Source organism: Lissotriton vulgaris, chromosome 11 (assembly GCF_964263255.1).
Source record: "Lissotriton vulgaris chromosome 11, aLisVul1.2, whole genome shotgun sequence".
Classification (NCBI taxonomy): domain Eukaryota; kingdom Metazoa; phylum Chordata; class Amphibia; order Caudata; family Salamandridae; genus Lissotriton; species Lissotriton vulgaris.
In genome coordinates, this window is record NC_141699.1 from 116,798,799 (window position 1) to 116,817,313 (window position 18,515).

The 18,515-nt window shown below is 45.2% G+C and overlaps 1 protein-coding gene across 1 annotated transcript in view; it reads right to left on the bottom strand.

Moving 5' to 3' along the window:
* The window catches only part of RNF10 (ring finger protein 10), a 427,291-nt gene that overhangs the window by 232,327 nt on the left and 176,449 nt on the right, over window positions 1–18,515 (bottom strand). The window contains exon 11 of the mRNA XM_086942862.1: window positions 17,468–17,585. Coding sequence (XP_086798988.1) covers window positions 17,468–17,585 — 118 coding nt within the window. The remainder of the gene's footprint in view (window positions 1–17,467; window positions 17,586–18,515) is intronic.

Here is an 18,515-nt window from a genome sequence, read left to right on the forward strand (position 1 = left end):
TACTGACCGCGAACAAACTTAAACAACCTCATCACAGACTTCATCGTTCCCCTAACCATCAATTCCAAGGACTTTGTGCTACTCCGCGACCTCTACTTCCACCATGAGGACACAGACCCCCCCCCCCCGACCCACAGCCCTCTTTGAATACCTGGTCAACACTGAACTCAACCAGTTCCTCACTGACCCAACATACTCTGGAAGGAATCTTCGCCACCAGCGACAGGATCGCATACAACTTTACCTCACTGCTCACATGGACGACCACTCCAGCAAACTGGAAGTCAACACCAGCATCAACCTACCCAACCGGATCTGGAGCAAATGAACAGGCAAACTGGCTCAACGCCCTGAAACCAGACCAACCAAACACCACCAAGTAGCTTGAAAAGGCCATCAATTACTTCAACAAATGGATCAAGAACTGTGCAGACTCTCGTACCCATCAAAAACACAGAAATAACCAAAGAAACTACCAGGTATACAAATTACATCTGGGAAGCCAAACTACTGAAATCAGCTGCAAAGAAAGGAAAATGCTACTTACCAGTATGCATCTGTTCTTGGCATGTAGGGCTGTAGAGCCACACACTATTGCATAGATCACCATCTGGTGGTGGGCCCGGATGATTACACTTTGTCTTGGAAGAGTCTTTGTCTGTTGGATGACTCCTCCCATAGATCGTAGTGCGTATGGGCATCGACTCAATCTTCAGATTGTTTTCGCCATTGGAGAAATGGAGTGGTAGGAGTACATAAAAGGATGTCCATGTCTTGAGTATCTAATTAAGATATTACTGGAACAGATAGAAGTAGCCGGGGAGGCGGGTGGGCGTGTGTGGCTATGCAGCCCTACATGCTAAGAACAGAAGCATGCTGGTAAGTAGCATTTTCCGTTCAAGGCATATGGGTGCAGACCACACTATTGCATTGATTGCATAGCCGTTCTCTCCCTTAGCGGCGGCTACCCGCATCTGTTGCAGTAGTTTGTTGCAGTAGTTTGAAATAATGTTTTAAGTACAGCCTGGCGCACACTAGCTGCTTCTTTTGCCTGCACATCTACACAGTAGTGTTTTGTAAATGTGTGAGGTGTAGACCATGTCGCTGCTTTACAGCTATCTAGGGCAGTGGTTCCCAAACTTTTGACCCCTGAGGACCCCCACTGAATCACTACTAGAAGCAGGGGACCCCCCAAGCAATTTGTACAATGTAATTTTTTTTTAAACGCCTTTTGAAGCAGAGGCAATTTCAAGAGGGAGCCAGCTTGAATTGGGTCTATTGGCATGGACATGTATGCATACAGCAGTGTATTATTTAGTGGTACCCAAGGGCTTGTGGAAAGTGAGCAATCCGACAGCAGCACAAAAATACTACTGCTGATCCTGGCTGCATCTATTTTTACCTGCCTGCCAAGTAACGGTAACCTATACACATGTGCCTTTCAACATTTTATTCCTTTTATTGCATTCCCTGTATTCTCATTGTTGCGTGACTGCTGTTCTCGGTCTTCCCCCGCTGCCTGTACGGGGTCCGTGCCCCTTTTTCTTCCCTCTGTTCCCCTCGCTGTCCCCGTGCTCTCTACTCAGTCTTTCCTTCTGTACCCCTCGCTGCCCCATGTCTCTGCCCGGATTTCCCTTCCGTTCCCCTCGCTGCCCCCGTGCCTCTGCCCGTTCGGCCTTCTGTTCTTAGCTGCCCCTATATTTCTGTATTCTGTATTTTGCTTCTGTGCCATTCGTTTTTTGTGCCAGTCTGCCTTCTGTTCCACTCGTTTTCCCCTCGTTTTTTGTGCCCTTCTCCCCTCTGTTCCACTCGTTTTTTGTGCCCTTCTGCGCCACTCGTTTTTTCCTTGTTTTGTGCCCCTTTTGCTTTGTTCCGCTCGTTTTCCCAGCCGCTGTGCCCCCTGCAGCCCCACCCCCCTTACTGCCGACTGCCAATTGGCTGCCCCACCTCCCGATTGTATTGTGAACATTCACAGCTCTTGTGTGCTGTAAGGACGCATGGGCGGTTCATTTTTAACTACGACGACAGGCACTCTAGTCCTGCGAACCCCCTGGGAATGTCTGACCCCTGGGGGTCTGCGGACCACAGCTTGGGAAACGCTGATCTAGGGGTATATTTCCTAGGAATGCTATAGATGCCCCTAATTTACGGGTGGATTGAGCTTTAGGGAGAATGGATATAGTGTTTTGCTTTTTGGTAAAAGATTTGAATGCACTAAACAATCCACCTTGCAATGCCCGATTTTGAAATGAGATTACCTTTGCGAGTAGGAGAAAAGGACACAAAATTGTTTTGTTTTACGAAACGGTTTTGTCCTATCAATGTAGTAGAGGAGCGCTCTTTTTACATCTAATGTATGTAGAGCTCTTTCCGCAACTGTGGTTGAGAAAAGAATACTGGCAACTCAATGGATTGGTTGAGATGGAACAGTAAAATTACTTTTGGAAGGGTTTGTTTTAAGAACCACTTTGTTGTGATGGAGTTGTATATATGGTTCTTGAATTGTTAATGCCTGGATCTCACTTACTCTTCTGAGTGAGGTAATAGCAACTAAAAAAGCAACTTTCCATATAAGGAACTGTAACTCACACTTATGTAATGGTTCAAATGGAGGACCCATAAGTTGAGTGAGAATATTTAAATTCCATACCGGAGAGGGTGGTATTCTCGGAGGAATTGTTCTTTTGAGTCCTTCCATAAACGCTTTGATGGCAGGTACTCTAAATAAATGTTGTCTGTTTTGAAGGTAGGCTGCTATAGCAGCAAGATGTAACCTGATTGAGGAGTACGCTAAATTACATCTTTGTAGATGGAGCAGGTAACATGTTTTGTATGGAAACATCTAATGGGTTAATGTTATTTGTGCAATACACAAAAAAACTTTTCCACTTGGCTGCATAGCATGCTCTAGTGGTGGGGTGTCTCACTTCTTTTATGACATTCATGCAATCAGGCGGAAGATTAAGGTATCCAAATTCTAAGACCCCAGGAGCCAAATCGCTAGATTGAGCTACATTGGGTCTGGATGCATGATCTCTCCATGTTTCTGTGTCAGTAGATGTGGAGAGAGTTTTACTGTTTGATGTGGTACTAATGAGAGTTCTAGTAGTGTGGTGTACCACGGTAGTCTTGCCCACGTTGGTGCTATGAGAATCAATGTGAGGGAAGCTTGCGTACCACTAACGGAATTAGTGGGAGAGGTGGAAACGCGTACGCAAATTTGTTTGACCAACTCATCTATACCTCATTGCCTTTGGACAATGGGTGTGGGTATCTGGCAGCGAAGCTTGGGCATTTGGAGTTGCGGTGTGTGGTGAACAGAACTATCTCTTGTTGGCCCCTCTTGTGAAAGAAAGGTTGAAGAACTTTAGGACGAAGTTCCCACTCGTGTATCTGTTGTCTAACGACTTAACAGATCTGCAACTTGATTGTAAACTCCTGTTAGATGTCCTGCTAACAAAGATTTTTTGAGGAATGGCCACCCTTCATATGCTCTGCGCCAGCCAGGAGAGCTGTAAGGAGTGTGTCTCCCCCTGTTTCTGGATGTAATACATGGCTGCCCTTGTCGGTAAGGACTAGTACAGCCTTGCTTGATAGGTAATGTTGAAATGATTTTAGAGCTAGAAAAAGTAGCTTTTGTTGCGGTGTCCATGTACCCTGTACTGTGTGTTCTTCCTAATGCGCTCCCCAACCTGTGAGATGCATCTGTGGTTAGCACCACTTGTGGAACTGGCTCTATGAACAGCCGGCCCGTGGAAAGGTTTTTGGTGTTCCACCACTGCAGAGAGCGATATGTACGGTTGTCCACCATCACCAGATCGGTTATTTGTTGCTCAGCAGGATTCCACTGACTTGCTAAGCACTCTTGTATGGGGCGCATTTGTAGTCTTGCGTATGGTACTATGAAAATGCAAGATGACATTCCGATTAATTGAATGAACACTCGAGCTGGTAGTGAGTGCTGTGGCTGTACGTTTTGTATAAGAGTTTGCATACTTTGTATCCTTGTTGGATTGGGGTATGCAATTGCTTTGGAGGTATCTATTGTGGCGCCTAGATACTGTTTAGACAGGGATGGTTGGAGATGTGACTTCATTTGATTTACTGTGAATCCTAGCTTGTGTAACCGGCAGATGGTCTGATGCGTGTGCTGTACACATTGTTGGTGTGACTTAGATTTTATTAACCTGTCGCCTAGGTATGAAAAGACATGAATTTTGTCCCTTCTTAAGTGTGCTGCTTCTACTGCTAGACACTATACACTCGAGGAACTGTGGTTACTCCGAAAGGGAGTACTTTGAATTGGTAATGTTGACCCTCTAGTACAAATTGAAGGTACTTTCTGTGAGATTGGTGGATAGGAATGTGGAAGTAGGCGTCCTTGAGATCTAATGTGAATGTGGCAAGGAAGTCGCCTTGTTTTAACAGCGGCAGAACCTGTTGAAGTGTGACCATATGGAAATGGTCGGATTGTATGTAAAGGTTTAGGGGCCTTAGATCTAGTATAGGTCTGAGGGACCCATCCTTTTTGGGTATGAGAAAGTATAGGGAGTAAACCCCTGTGTTTTGATGGTGTTTTGGGACTGGTTCTATTGCATTCTTTTGCAGTAGAGATGCAACCTCCTGTTTTAGGAGTGCGAGATGCTCCTGTGACATGGGACGCTGTCTGGGTGGTATTGTTGGAGGAGTGGAAGTGAGCTCCAGGCAACAACCTAAAAACTATTTGTCTTATCCACCTGTCTGTGGTGATGGAGCTCCTGACAGGTAGGAACTGTTGTAATCTCCCGACAGGAGTGGAATGGTCTGGGGGATGGCAGGGAAGTCACTGTTTGGGAGTAGAGGCATTGCGCTTGTTGTTGCCTCTGCCTCTACCGTTATCTCTATATCCTCCTCTGTAATACCCTCTACTGGGCGAGGTTTGGGTGGGCGCTTTAAAGAGGAGGTGTCAGATTGAAAACCTTTAGAGGCGCCCCTGTGGGATGAGCGACGAAAGGACGCTCAATGGGTCTGAGTTTGTAAGGCTCCCATTGATTTTGCCGCATCTGTATCTTTTTTCATTTTCTCTAATGCATTATCAACTGTTGGACCAAAAAGATGTTGATGGTCAAAGGGTCGATTTAAGACACTGGCCTATACTTCTAGCTTGAACCCAGAGATGCGTAACAATGCATGTCTACCCAACAGTACTCCTGTATTTATTGCTCTAGAGGCTGTGTCAGCAGAGTCTAATGCACAGCGGATTGAGGTATTCGTAATAACCTTGCCTTCTTGTATTAAGTCAGAAGCCCTGGTCTTATATTGTTCTGGTAAATGTTGCAGGAGTGATTCTAACTCATTATGATGAGCCCGATTATATCTGGCTAACAAAGCTGGAGTGTTTGCAATTCTCTAGATATTGGCTGCTTGTGAGATGGTGCGTTTTCCTGAAGCATCTAAGAGCTTGGACTCTTTATCAGGGGGTGTTGTCTGCGAGTTAGCTTTTTTTCTCGCATTTGATACTACTAATGAGTCCAATGGCAGCTGGCCCTTGATGTATGCTGGGTCAGTTGGAGCCGCTTTATATTTTTTTTCTAGACTGGCGTTAATTAACCTGGCTCTGACTAGGTCTTTGAATATCTCTGGTGTATGTTTCACTACTCCACTAAGTATTGGTAATGTGGTTGTGGTTTTATGTGGCGAAAGTAGTGTATCCAGAAGGAAGTCCTCTTCCACTGGATGTAAGTCCACTCCATGAAAATTGGCTGCTCTATGAATGAGCTGTGTAAACCCAATAGTGTCATCTGGGGAAGATGGTCTAGAAGGGTATGCGTCATCTTGTGGCAGATCTGGTGCATCTGGCGCATTATAATCTTCCCAGGGATCATCTGATGGCCCAGGAATATTGTCTGGGTCATCTGTGTCATCTATGTGTTGCTCACTTTCTACCCCATGTGAATAATTATCTTCATCATCATCCTGGGGTATAGAGCTATGTGTGCTGGATGGTGAGTGTACCGGAGAAATATCTATTGGTATCTCTAGCAATGGTGAAGTGATTCTTATGGGGGGAAGTTTGACCATGCATTTTGAGAGGAACTGGAGGTGGGTTGGGAGAGTCCATTTTCCTCTTTTCAGGCACTAATGACATGTCCAGTCTTTGGATTAATAAGAGTCTTTTGCTTTGGATCTGGGTGGAAAAGCTCTTCTGCTGAAATATCCTTTCGGTGCTGATTTATCCTGCTTGGGACCGAAATGCTTAGGTTTTACAGTGTCTATGGTCTTGAGCGGATTTTGGCTTCGGTTTCGAAGGCTTGATATCATGTTTCTTTCTCGGATCTGAGCTTTTTGGATCCGTAATTGTTTTTCCTGAAGTACGTTTAGAATGATCGACCTTCGGAGCCAAAGTGTGTTTCGGGGCCGAAGCAGGCTTCGGGTCGACTTTTTACGGAACCGGAATGTTCTTCGGTTCGGTAGACTTGGGAACGTCTTTCGGTGCTGAGATTGATTTCGGAGCGACCGTTTTCGGTACTGAGGGCTGCTAGGTGGCAGAGTTAATTTTTGTTTGAGGACCTTCTGCTTGTCGGGACCGACAGACTGACTCGAGCCAGAGTCGACTGGAGGCTTTTTTGTATTCTTCGTTGCCGAGCCGGAAGGCGGGGCGTCGGAAGGTTTTGGTCGGTGTGCATCTGGACCCGGAGGTGAAGGTGGAACCGAAGCCTGTCCCGGTATGGGGGGTGAACAGGTTCGACGCTTGTACTCATGAGCTGTTGACCAGCTGGAAGAAGATAGTCTTCTGATTGATCCTCAGCTCCGGAAACTATGTCGCTTGCTGTTGTTCTTCGGACTCTACCTCGATGGGAGCCTGGTCTATGATGAGGTCTGGTGTCTAAGATTACTGCGCCATGACTCTTCGAGCTAGACGGTCCCGGATGGTCTTCTTGGACCGGAACGAAGCGCAGGCCTCACAATCTCGACTCTCGTGCTCTGGAGACAAGCACAGATTACAAGCCTCATGAAGATCAGTGTGAGGAAATCTGTGTCTACACTGAGGGCACTTCTTGAAGGGTGTTCTTTCCATGAGCCAAAGGCCCAATGGCGCAGTTCGGCCAGACGGCCCCGACGAACGCTGAAATCGAGAAGCGCAAGCCTTTCTTCGACGCGGGTAACTGGAATTGCTGTCGAAGAAGATACCGATGGTATGATGTAGGACTGGAAGTCGAAAAGAGATCAGTAACTGGGCCAAACGATAAACACACAGAGCCTGATGGCGGAAAAAAGATGATGCCCATGCGTACTACGATCTACGGGAGGAGTCATCCAACAGACAAAGACTCTTCCAAGACAACAAAGGGTAATCATACGGGCCCACCACCAGATGGTAATCTATGCAATAGTGTGTTGTCTTCAGCACATATGCCTCGAACATAGAGATACAACCACAATGCAGATGCCAGAACTACCTATACGGCTGCATTCCAACACTACCACCAACTCCTGTGAGACACCAAAAGGGCACTTATAAAACACAAAGAGGTGACCTCAAAAAGCTGAATGGAGATCTCAATAGTGAAAGAATTTACCCGCTCTGTTGCCTCAGCCAACACCTTCATCCCATCACAAGAATTCTGCAACAACGTTTCTATTTGGCAGTGGAAGTTAGATTAGATCTACAGCATCTTTGACCAAAAATCATAACCCAAAGTTCTCCTCGCCAACCTGGTCATGCCTACCAGGATGGAACCGGACAATGGAAAACTTACTGAAGACAAGGTAGCTATCATGAAAACAATACACTCCGGGGCCCCAAAGGACCCATGCCCTCCCACATCTTCAGCACGGGAGGACCACTAATAAGCAATACTCACCCACAATCAATTCCATCAAATCCAACACCTTCCCAGTTATCACAGCCTTAGTCTACTCAGAAGAGTCTTCCCTTTACCACTCTCCACACAGAAAATCTTGATTCAGGCATTGGTACTAAGCAGTCTGGATTATTGCAACACTTTGCTGATTTTAGCTAATGAAAGCTCCATAAGCAAATTGCAGGTAGACTAGAACACTGCGGCCCGACTGGTGACCATTGCCCATCCCCCCCAGAACCACATCTTTTCCTCTTCTTCAAAAGCTGCACTGGTTATCTGCACACTACTACGCCTATATGCTCGATGCTTAATGGTTATGCTGGTCATTATTATTTTGAGTGAATATGTGGAAGTGAACCATGCTCATTGTGCACTCTGTGTTGCAATGGGCAAATCTGTACTGTGGATCCAATTATTGCTTTATCCATTCTCCATTTAAGAAGTCTTTATTCGATTATTTCATCTTAAAAGACGTACATACATAATATACACAATGAAATAAGTTCATATAAAACAGTTGTAACTGACATACATATAATGGGTACAAAACATTATTTCATTATGGCATTAAAAAGATATTAAATCAGTTGATAAAGACATTCTTATAATGGGTACATAATAGATTAAAATACAATATAAAAACCAGGAAGATCAAGATCAGCAGTTAAAAGTTACTATTTAAATGTACAAAGGCAATCCTAGCACTGGTTGTTTTTTATATAACTAGTTCTAATCACCCACGCCCATCCGAGGAATTTAGCCACACCAGTAACAATAAGAGGGGTTAGATTGGTTCTTAAGAGTCTGCTAGCCTCAATAGCTGAGCAAGTACCCAGGGATCTACAGACTGGGCCGAGCCATTTGGACCTTGGAGCTGCATAAAGTGGGCAGACAAACAAGAAGTGATCAACACTTTCGCTCAAAACTTGACAAAGAGGACAACATTCTGACCCCCTTGAACACCATTTGTTGGTAAATACCCTTAAAGGCAGCGTACCACATCTTAGTTGATGGAACAGCTTACGGTCCATTGGTTTAGTAATTAAGTCCCAATATTTTTCAAACTTAGAGGCATCTTTGTATTCAATTAACTTACTAGAAAGGTTGTTAGCAGGCAATCTCTGATGACGGTTTGTGGTCACCCAGTCCCAATACAATGCTTTTAATGTTTTCTTTGTGGGAAAGACCGCCGAATCAGGGGCCACCCAAAGATTACTTAACCCTAGAGCAAAAAGTGACAATTTAAGATCTCTAAACCAACTTATATTCGATGAACCAGGGATGTTTCTAACATCAAGACAGGCCTTTGCATACATGTTAAGCTCCGGCGTCGTCCATAGGCGCCTCCAGAATGCCAGTGGGCGAAATCTAGCCTGCTCTTCAACCGGAAGACACCCTAGATCGTACATAAGTGGGATCCTTGGGGTGGACTGTGGCAACTCTGTGGCTACCCTGAGAAATTTGTTTTGGGCTAATCTCAGAGGGTCCAAGTTGCTATACCCCCAAAGTTCCGCCCCATAAAGAACAGAGGGAAGAACCTTGGATCCGTAGATTTTAATAAGTGGCTAGATGGGCCGAGTATAGGATCTTTTGTGCTCTTTAATCAGCGCACCTCCAATCTGGAGATGTTTCAAAGCCATAAGCTTAATCTGTGGGGTCCAGCTTAGGGAGTCGCTGAATGTAACTCCTAAATAAGTGAACAACTACAATTGTTCAAGGGGCAAACCCCCCATTGTGACCCTCGCGGAGGTTTGATTGTGGCATCTTAAGACCATAAATTTGGTCTTAGAAACGTTTACCTCTAACTCATGTTCGTGACAGAATAACTCAAACCTAGAGAGGGCCCGCTGGAGACCCTGTCTGGTTTTAGATATTAAAAGGGTATCGTCAGCGAACATGAGTAGAGGTATTTTCATCCCTGCTAATGAAGGAGCATCTGTGGGGTGATTAGTAAAGTAATTTACAACCCTATTAATATATAGGGAAAAAAGGGTAGGGGCTAAAACACAGCCTTGCCTAACGCCTTTTACCACGGAGAACCTGTCTGTCACTTCCCCGGGTTTGCCCCAACGCACCTGGGCATAGGTATTCCTATGTAAACTAATTAACAAATTGACAATAGGAGTTGGCATGCCCATATCTAAGAGGCTCTTCCATAAACCAGCCCTAGGTACGAGGTCAAAAGCAGACCTAAAGTCTACAAATGCAGCATAAAGGGTGCCTTTGCCTAAAAAGACCGTCTTCCAAAAGAGTAACATAAAACGATAGGCCTGGTCTAAAGTGCTAACATGAGACCTAAATCCAGCCTGTAATGGAGTCAGAATATTTTCAGAATCTATCCAATCTTGAATCCTAACAAGGACAAGGCGGGCTATAATTTTTTGTACTGCATCTATTAGGCTGATAGGCCGATGGTTAGAAGGAATCGACCTATCACCTTTCTTATATATAGGCAGTATTTCCGCCCCAGCCCAAGAATCAGGAACTCTGGCACCTGATGCCAGAGCGTTAACCAACTGTACCAGATATGGAACCCATAGATCTTGATCCTGGTGGAAAAGGTCGGCTGGGATGCAATCTGGTCCAGGAGCCTTCCCTCTCGGGATAGAGTTCAAGACAGATTTCATTTCTATAGAGGTAAACACTAGAGGGACTGCTGGTAATGGCCAGCAGATGTTACCCAGAGAACAATCCGGACCCTTGAATTGGTTCCCAAAATAACTAACCCACTGTTGTTCACCCACCGAAGAAGGGCTCGGCCGATCATCCTGAGACAAGCCCCATCTAAGTAGATGCCAAAACTGCTGGAAATTCTTGGAGCTACCTGCATCCGCCAGTGCGGACCACCTCTCTTCATCCCATTTCACCCTGGCTCTATGCTTCGCTGCTTTAAAAGCCTTCCTACAATCCCTTATACGGCTCAAATCCTTCAGTTTGAGAGCCTTAAACAATTCAGCATGGGTTCGACGACACTCATCATCGAACCAATTTAACCTTTTTGTATACCCCCTTCCCCCTCCTAGTGAGGGATTTAATGAAAAGTTTCTTTAGGGACCCAAACATAAGAGTATGTGTATCAGTGATCATAGTGTTTATAGCCTCCTGAGATTCACATTTGGAAATGTTATCCAGGGAATCGGAAACTACAGCTCTTATAGTTTTACAGGCTTCAGGATCCGCACTATTCTAGTGTCATTAGTGAGAGTAACGTTGTCCTGAACGACATTGGGAGCATGATTATCTTGGCCTGAGAAACTGGTGTCCCTTAATACTACCACTAGGGGATCGTGATCACTTTCAGGGCGAGATGTTACCTCCATGTCCACCAACATGTGCCACAATTTAACATCCAGTAAGACATAGTCTATTCTACTACTATGTCTACCATTACTAAAAGTATCCTTGCCTAACCTATCAGAGGTTGTTCTACCGTTGAGGGCACGCAGGACATGATCCAAACACATACCTTTAATAAAAATAGCCACCTGAGACCACCTTTTGATCGGGACTAGATCCAATTGTGGGATCCCCCAGGCCTGGTCTTCAGGCTCCACAAAAGAACAGTCATCCTGGCTCAGAAGTTCAAAGCATGAGTTAAGATCACCCATTACCACCTTTAGCCCTGAATCTGAGGCTGTACTTAAGTAATCGTCAAGGATGATGAGGGATGGAGAGCTTACCTCCCTGAATACCCCTGGCATAAATATTAACCACCAAAATATCCAAGCCACTTGTGGATTTGATGCTAACAAGTAGTATGTCCGGACTGTCAATATAGACTTCTTCAACTATGATGCCCGCTTTCTGCCTAACCCACACCGTCAGGCCCCCCATAGCACGACCTTTTTGTCCCTTAACAGCCAATTTGCTAAAGGACAAGTAGCCAGTGAGAAACAGTGGTTGAAGTGACCAGGTCTCTTGGAATGACCAAACATCCCCTTTGCGAATGAAGCTAACCCAATCCGGTATAGACAATCTAGACTCCAGACCTGCAATGTTCCAGCTACCTAGAATAGTACCATGGGCACTTGTTAGAGCATTAGATATCCCCTTATCGAGAGAACACTCAACATTTTCAATTGGGATAGCAACTGTCTGCATACTAGCAGCTCCCATTATAACAGCACTGTCACCTAGTTCGTCAGATATACCAGAGCCAGAAAGCTCACCCAAAGTGCCTACTGCTGGGGTTCCAAACTCTAAGTTTGCAGTTACTGGTTCTACGGGTTCTTGCACCACTGATGAATCCCTAGACCCATACAATTCGATAGAAGTTATAGTTACATTTTGAGCAGGATGGCCCCTGGGGTCTAAAGCTTTGCACAAATCATTCAGTTTAGATTTAGAATCTTCATTCCATGGGAATTCCAGACTGCCCACATCAGCCCTTGTAAAGGTAGTTTGTCAATCAATAAGATTCAGGTCTGAAAGGGGCTCGTACAAATTCCTCAGAGGGATGTTCCAAAACTCGTTCTGCTGAATGAATTTGCCAGGGTTGTTGAAATTTGAAGGGTGGCTAAACTGTTGCCGGGGGTTAGGAAAAACATGTGGTGCGGGATAACCCAAGAACTGGGGTATACATTATAGTTAGCCCTGGATGGTGTATAAGTAGAACTATTGTATGCTGACTGTGAATAAGCTTGATACATGGCTTCAGGGTTGATCTGGGGCCCATTAAATCTATGGTTGAAGTTGGTCCATTTGAGGGGGTATGGTTTACTTATCAGGCGTGAATGTCCTTGTGATTGACCTTGTGGATTAACCTGTGACTCAGGGTAGAAATAACTTAGATTCCTCGTGGAAATACCACCATCGTAGTTTCCCACAAACCAGTCGGTGAGATGGGACACTACCCTGTGATCCCTGAAGTTAATAATCACAATATCTCCCTCAATATCTTTTGGGCGGGGACCTACCCACTTACATCTACCAACAGAAATAATATCACCATTAAGATGGGCCGGAAGTGGTCTGTTAGTCTTCAACCAAAAGATGACCTTATTTTTTAGATTGTCATTGCTTTCCCTATTACCATTAAGAAGAGGAGGCACACCCGTCATAATGATAACAAAATTAGCTGAGTCAGGTGGAAGATCTACCGTGTTCCTACGATTTAGAATGGGTCTAGAGGTGGGATTGACCGACTTGGCTACTCCTGTGTTGTGGGTTGCCTTACTTCCCACAGCCGGTGGCTTGGAATTTGGTACGCTCGGCTTATCTTTAACAGTGTTGGAAGCCTTACTTCCCACAGCCTGTGACTTGGTACTTGGTACACTCGGCTTATCTTTAACAGTGTTGGAAGCACTTTTAGGAGCGGTTGGCCCTTGCTGTGTTTTAGGTTTACTAAGTGTCGTATTGTTACTGGAGACTCCAGGTTGTGTTTGAGGGAGCAGCAGTAACACTGGGCTTTGGTTGAGGGGCCGGCTGGCCTACCAAACTCGTTGGTAAAGGTGGAAACCCAGTGAGTAATAGTTGATCCATCTTTTCACCTAATAACCTTACACGTTCCAGGATGGGTAGCATGTAGGATTTCAGGAGTTTCTCAAAGATCAAAACACTCCTTGTTAAACCCAGTAGCGGTATCCACTGAGGGCGTAGGTGGATGGGGAGACCCAACGGGAACCTCAATTACAGGAAGTACCGAAAAATCTGTTAGCTGCGTGGTTTGGGTGGGGGGACAAGTTTGTTGAACTATACTTTTTCTTTTAAGCCCCCCTTTTTCCTTTGCTTCCTGGGTGGAGGGCAGACAGCTCGTACATTACTAGAGGATTTAGATTCAGAAACATGAGAATGGGTCAGTGAATTCCTTCCCTGAGATTCACTTAAACACGAGTGATTAGTAAGGGTTGAATGTAACTCTGGGGCTGCGATCTGCTCAACATGATCGGTAAAGTCAATATAGCTACTCTGAACAAGATTAGGGCTATTATGACGACCCTCGCTATTCGTAGGGGAGCAGACAGGAGAACTATTAGGAACACGAAAAATACTTGGAATTTGGTCAGTGCTTGTTACGTCCAAATCAATAATCATTTTCCCTTGTACTGCCAAATCTTGGGAATTGTTAAATGCAGGCTGAGAGGTCAACAAAGTTTGTTTTAGGAGTTCAATGGAACGACGACGATCAGCCCGTTTGTCAGCTAGAAGAAGTTCTTTGTCAATCTCCTTAGTGACCTTGTCGAAATATTTATCAAGGGGCCCCTGAAAAGAGGAACGCACACTAGGAGGGTTAGAACAAGACATTCACCATAGGACAAAAGATGGCCACAGGAGACTAGTCCCTCGGACAGCATGCACAAAGGATATGTAACAGAGGAAGGATAACACACTGTTACTGTATAAGAGTTAGAGACCAGGCCCAGCCCGGCCTCCTTCGGCCCCTGACGGCCACAGACGGTCCCGCCCTTGTCCCGGGCTTCTCCCGGCACGCTCCCGCAAAGCGGAGGCAGTGGACGCCTTTAAAGACAGATGCTACTAGCTAATAGGTTGATGGACAGGGGGGGGTGTGGCCAGCGGGGAGAGCAGCCCAGGTGTGGTGAAATGGGCACGCAGGGGCTCCTGGACACTGGAGTCCCTGCCTGTGTGCTCACAGCCCCGCCGACGCTCTCACCTGCCCGCGCCTCCTCTGAAACACTCCCAAACAACCAGCCGCCTCTAGCTGACAAAGCGCTGCGGGACCCGCGAAGCGGGTCCGGCGAGGTATTGCACGCTTTCCGCTGCGGCGTCCTCTGATGCAGGGAATCCACTTAGATGAGGTCTGAGCTCCAAGGGTAGTTCTGCTCGCTTAAAGTCCCAAAGAACAGTTGAAGAAGGCTACTCCGTTAGGCGGGGGCGTGGCAAGCGGGGAGAGCAGCCCAGGTGTGGTGAAATGGGCGCGCAGGGGCTCCTGGACACTGGAGTCCCTGCCTGTGTGCTCGCAGCCCCGCCGACGCTCTCACCTGCCCGCGCCTCCTCTGAAACACTCCCAAACAACCAGCCGCCTCTGGCTGACAAAGCGATGCGGGACCCGCGAAGCGGGTCCAGCGAGGTATTGCACGCTTTCCGCTGCGGCGTCCTCTGATGCAGGGAATCCACTTAGATGAGGTCTGAGCTCCAAGGGTAGTTCTGCTCGCAAAAAGTATTGCTTTATCATTGCCTTGTACCTTTTATTTTCTCAATAAAAATGGTTTACATTTTTTTTTTAATGCACTTGTTGCCAGTGTGGAAGAGTATCAAATTTAAGATCTGTTGTATTGCTTATAAATAGATTAACTTCGGCATCAGCTACCTAAACGACAAATTCAGTTATATGCCTTCTATGCCCCTTCATTCTGGAGCTGAAGCCCTGCTCCAAATCCCACGCTTCAAAAAAAAACCAAAAAAACATTTAGGCGGCAAAGCCTTTTACCATCTTGCTCCACGCTACTGGAATCAACTCCCCATCCACTTGCTTCAATGTATGGACTACCTGGCGTTCAGAAAGTTGCTGAAAACTACACTGTTTTGATTGACCCTCCTTGGTTGATTATGGCAGTCTTAGCGCGGAGATACCCTGATAGGGTGATTCGGGGAGCTTTATAAACTTAAAATATATAAAAAATATAAATATTCTACAGTCAACGCCCTCCTCAAAAAACAGATCCCAGTGAGCAGAGTAACTTCTGACCAATCTCTGCTCTCACAGCCTACCAAAGCAACCACCGCACAGAAACAGCACTCATTGCAGACAGACGACATCTGCACAATACTGGACAGTCGAGAAACTTTAGCTCTTATCCTTCCCGACCACTACCCTGAATACAGTCTCCAACCATACTCTTGTCAGTCGACTGCAAAACAGGCATCCAAGGTCAGGCCTCCTGCTTACAGGTAGAACACAGCTAGCCAGACTACCACCCTACACATCTGAATCCAAGGATCCAATCTGCAGCATCCCCCAGGGTGCACGCAGCCCAACCCTGTTTAAAATTTACATGACACTGCTCACCATCAGCAGATCCCATGGTATTATGGCATCTCACGCCGATGACACCCAACTCATACTTTCTCTGGCAGACAAGTTCACCACCACCATAACCAACTTCTGCAACTGCATGATAAAAGTAGCAGACTAGATGAGATCTGGCTGAAACTAAACTCAGACAAGACCGAATTGCTGATCTTCAGAAGCAAGAACTCTACATGGGTGGCCAGCAGAATTTGGACCCACATTAACCAACCATATCAGATATCTGGGACTCATCCTGGGTGTATAGTTAAACATAACAGTACAGGTCAACTCAGTCAGCTGCTCCAGTTTTCACATTCTCCATATGTGCAATATTTTCAAATAGCTACTCCTGGGCACCACACGCACCATCACACAAGCCTCATCACAAGCAGAAAAGAGTACAGCAATGCACTGTCAATATTTCAAACAGCAAACTCCGAATCAAAGTCAGAAGGTGTTGAAAGAAAGGAAGCAATGGCAAATCACAGAGGTGGTTATAAGAGGCCCTAAGAATTTCAGGGTTGGTAAAGTGCAGAACACGACCACCTACAGGCATGCAAGGGATTTGCTGAGAAAAATCTGAATCCAGTCTGGCACCTGGAGGATATTCACAATGTAAGGAATCAGCAGTTAGCAGTACCCATCAGAAATACATCAAGTTCGCACAAATACATACATTGTTATGAGGGGGGCCACAGCTAGAGGCCATTACTAATTATCTCATAGAAGCTTTTTTAAGTAATATTAGCTGTACCCGGCCACGTGTTGCTGTGGCTCAGTCTGGTTAAATGGAAGAGAAAGAAAAGAGTAAGCGCATTTTTCTAATAGGTTTAATTTCACAATGCTTGTGGGTATACAATGTTTTTGTGACTATTGTCTGTATGCATCCCTTGTAGTTGTTGCGCGGCAATCAAATAGTCTGTTCAGCCTTTCGTTTAAAAACATGCGCGTATTTGTACACGGGCTTATTCGAATTTAGCGCTGTGTATATATATATATAAACACGCGCTAATGTTGCAAAGTGAACCAACTCCTCCCCCCTCCCTCCACCCACTTCCCGGTCTGCCATCCTAACACTAACTTTCCATCCGAATATATGTAGACTATTACCTCTATGCGTCCATTGTAGTTGTTGCGCAGCAACCCAATCAATAGGGTCTGTTCGGCCTTTTGATTAAAAACATGCGCGTATTGGACATGCGCATATTCGAATCCAACGTTGTGTATACATAAACACGCGCTCAATCGAATACAACGTTGTGTCAAAATTTCAAAGCAATTGGTGAAGAACTTTCGGAGATTTAAGATTTTGAACAAACTAACACGGACATTTTTATGTCTGTTCGGGCTTTCGATTAAAAACACGTGCCTATTTGACGCGCGTATTCGAATCCAACGTTGCGTATATAAAAACACGCGCGTATGCGAATCCAACATTGTGTCAACGCAATCGGTGAAGAACTTTCGGAGATTTACGATTTTGAACAAACCAATATTTACATTTTTATTTATATAGATAAGTTAAACCATACTGTTGGATAAATATACATCCATGCAACTTTAAACATTTCAATGACCAATATATGATGAATTTGATTGGATGCAGAATAATGCCAGGCAAACATTACTGAATTTTAATAAAGTAAATACTAACCTGAGAAGAGTGCAAGAGTCTCTTTGGACACAGAGGGTGGCTTTAAGTCTAGCTCGCAGATGCTAAACTCGCATGTTAGAGGCAAGTGACAGAGGTACCTGTGACGCCGTCTTACTTCCTGTGGGAGAGTAGAAAAACACATTCCTGATTAATCTGGTTCCTACTGAAAGTGCTCACATTTCTTCAATTAAGGCATGCTGGAACCCAGCATCTAAACCCTACACCTTCCAAACCCAATTTGAAAGATTCTGTATTCAAGTATGAAATTATTGTAAAGCCCTTCATGCAGACCAAGTATTTTCCAGTGTTCAGCAAAGAAGGAAGTTACTTATAATCCTAGTTTCCCATTATGGGAACATTTACTACATTTAACATTGAAAAAATCGTTATCACAAGCAAAATCCTGTTACTCAAAAAACCTACCATACATGGAGGCCCAATCGAATGGCAGGAATGAAATAGAAATTTGAAAAAACCTTTGAACTTTAATTGACCAGCATGTAGCCATTTAGATGGAAAGCATGGCCAGGCATTTGGATTTATACACACAGAAACTGCTATTGTTCCAGGCCAGCCCGTGCTGTTCCAGAGGTTACACCTCAAACAGCTTTAGAACTTATATCAGCAATTTAATATAGTCTGAGAAACCATTCCTACTCAGCTTCAAGTGGACCACACTATATCCAGAACAGCTCTGATGAAAGGGATCATCTAGGAGGGACTCAGGTGTGACTTCAGCACATTGATCATGAACCCCAGTAAGTGCAGGTGGTTCGCTGAAGTCTGGAGGTGGGAGACAACTGCCAGGAACAAGCTGAGGCAGGAAGAGAATGGAACCCTTAAACTCTGCAAATGAGCTCCAACCACTCCCATCACTTTGTGAACGCCTGAGGGAATACTGGTAAGGCTAAAGGGGAGCACTGCACACTAAAAGTGTGCTTGCCCAAGGTGAGCAGGACAGTGATGTGAAAATGAGTATATTTCAATTCAAATAATTTCTTCGGCGCCCAGTGCAGACAGGACTTGTTTAAGCGTGAGCATTTTGAAT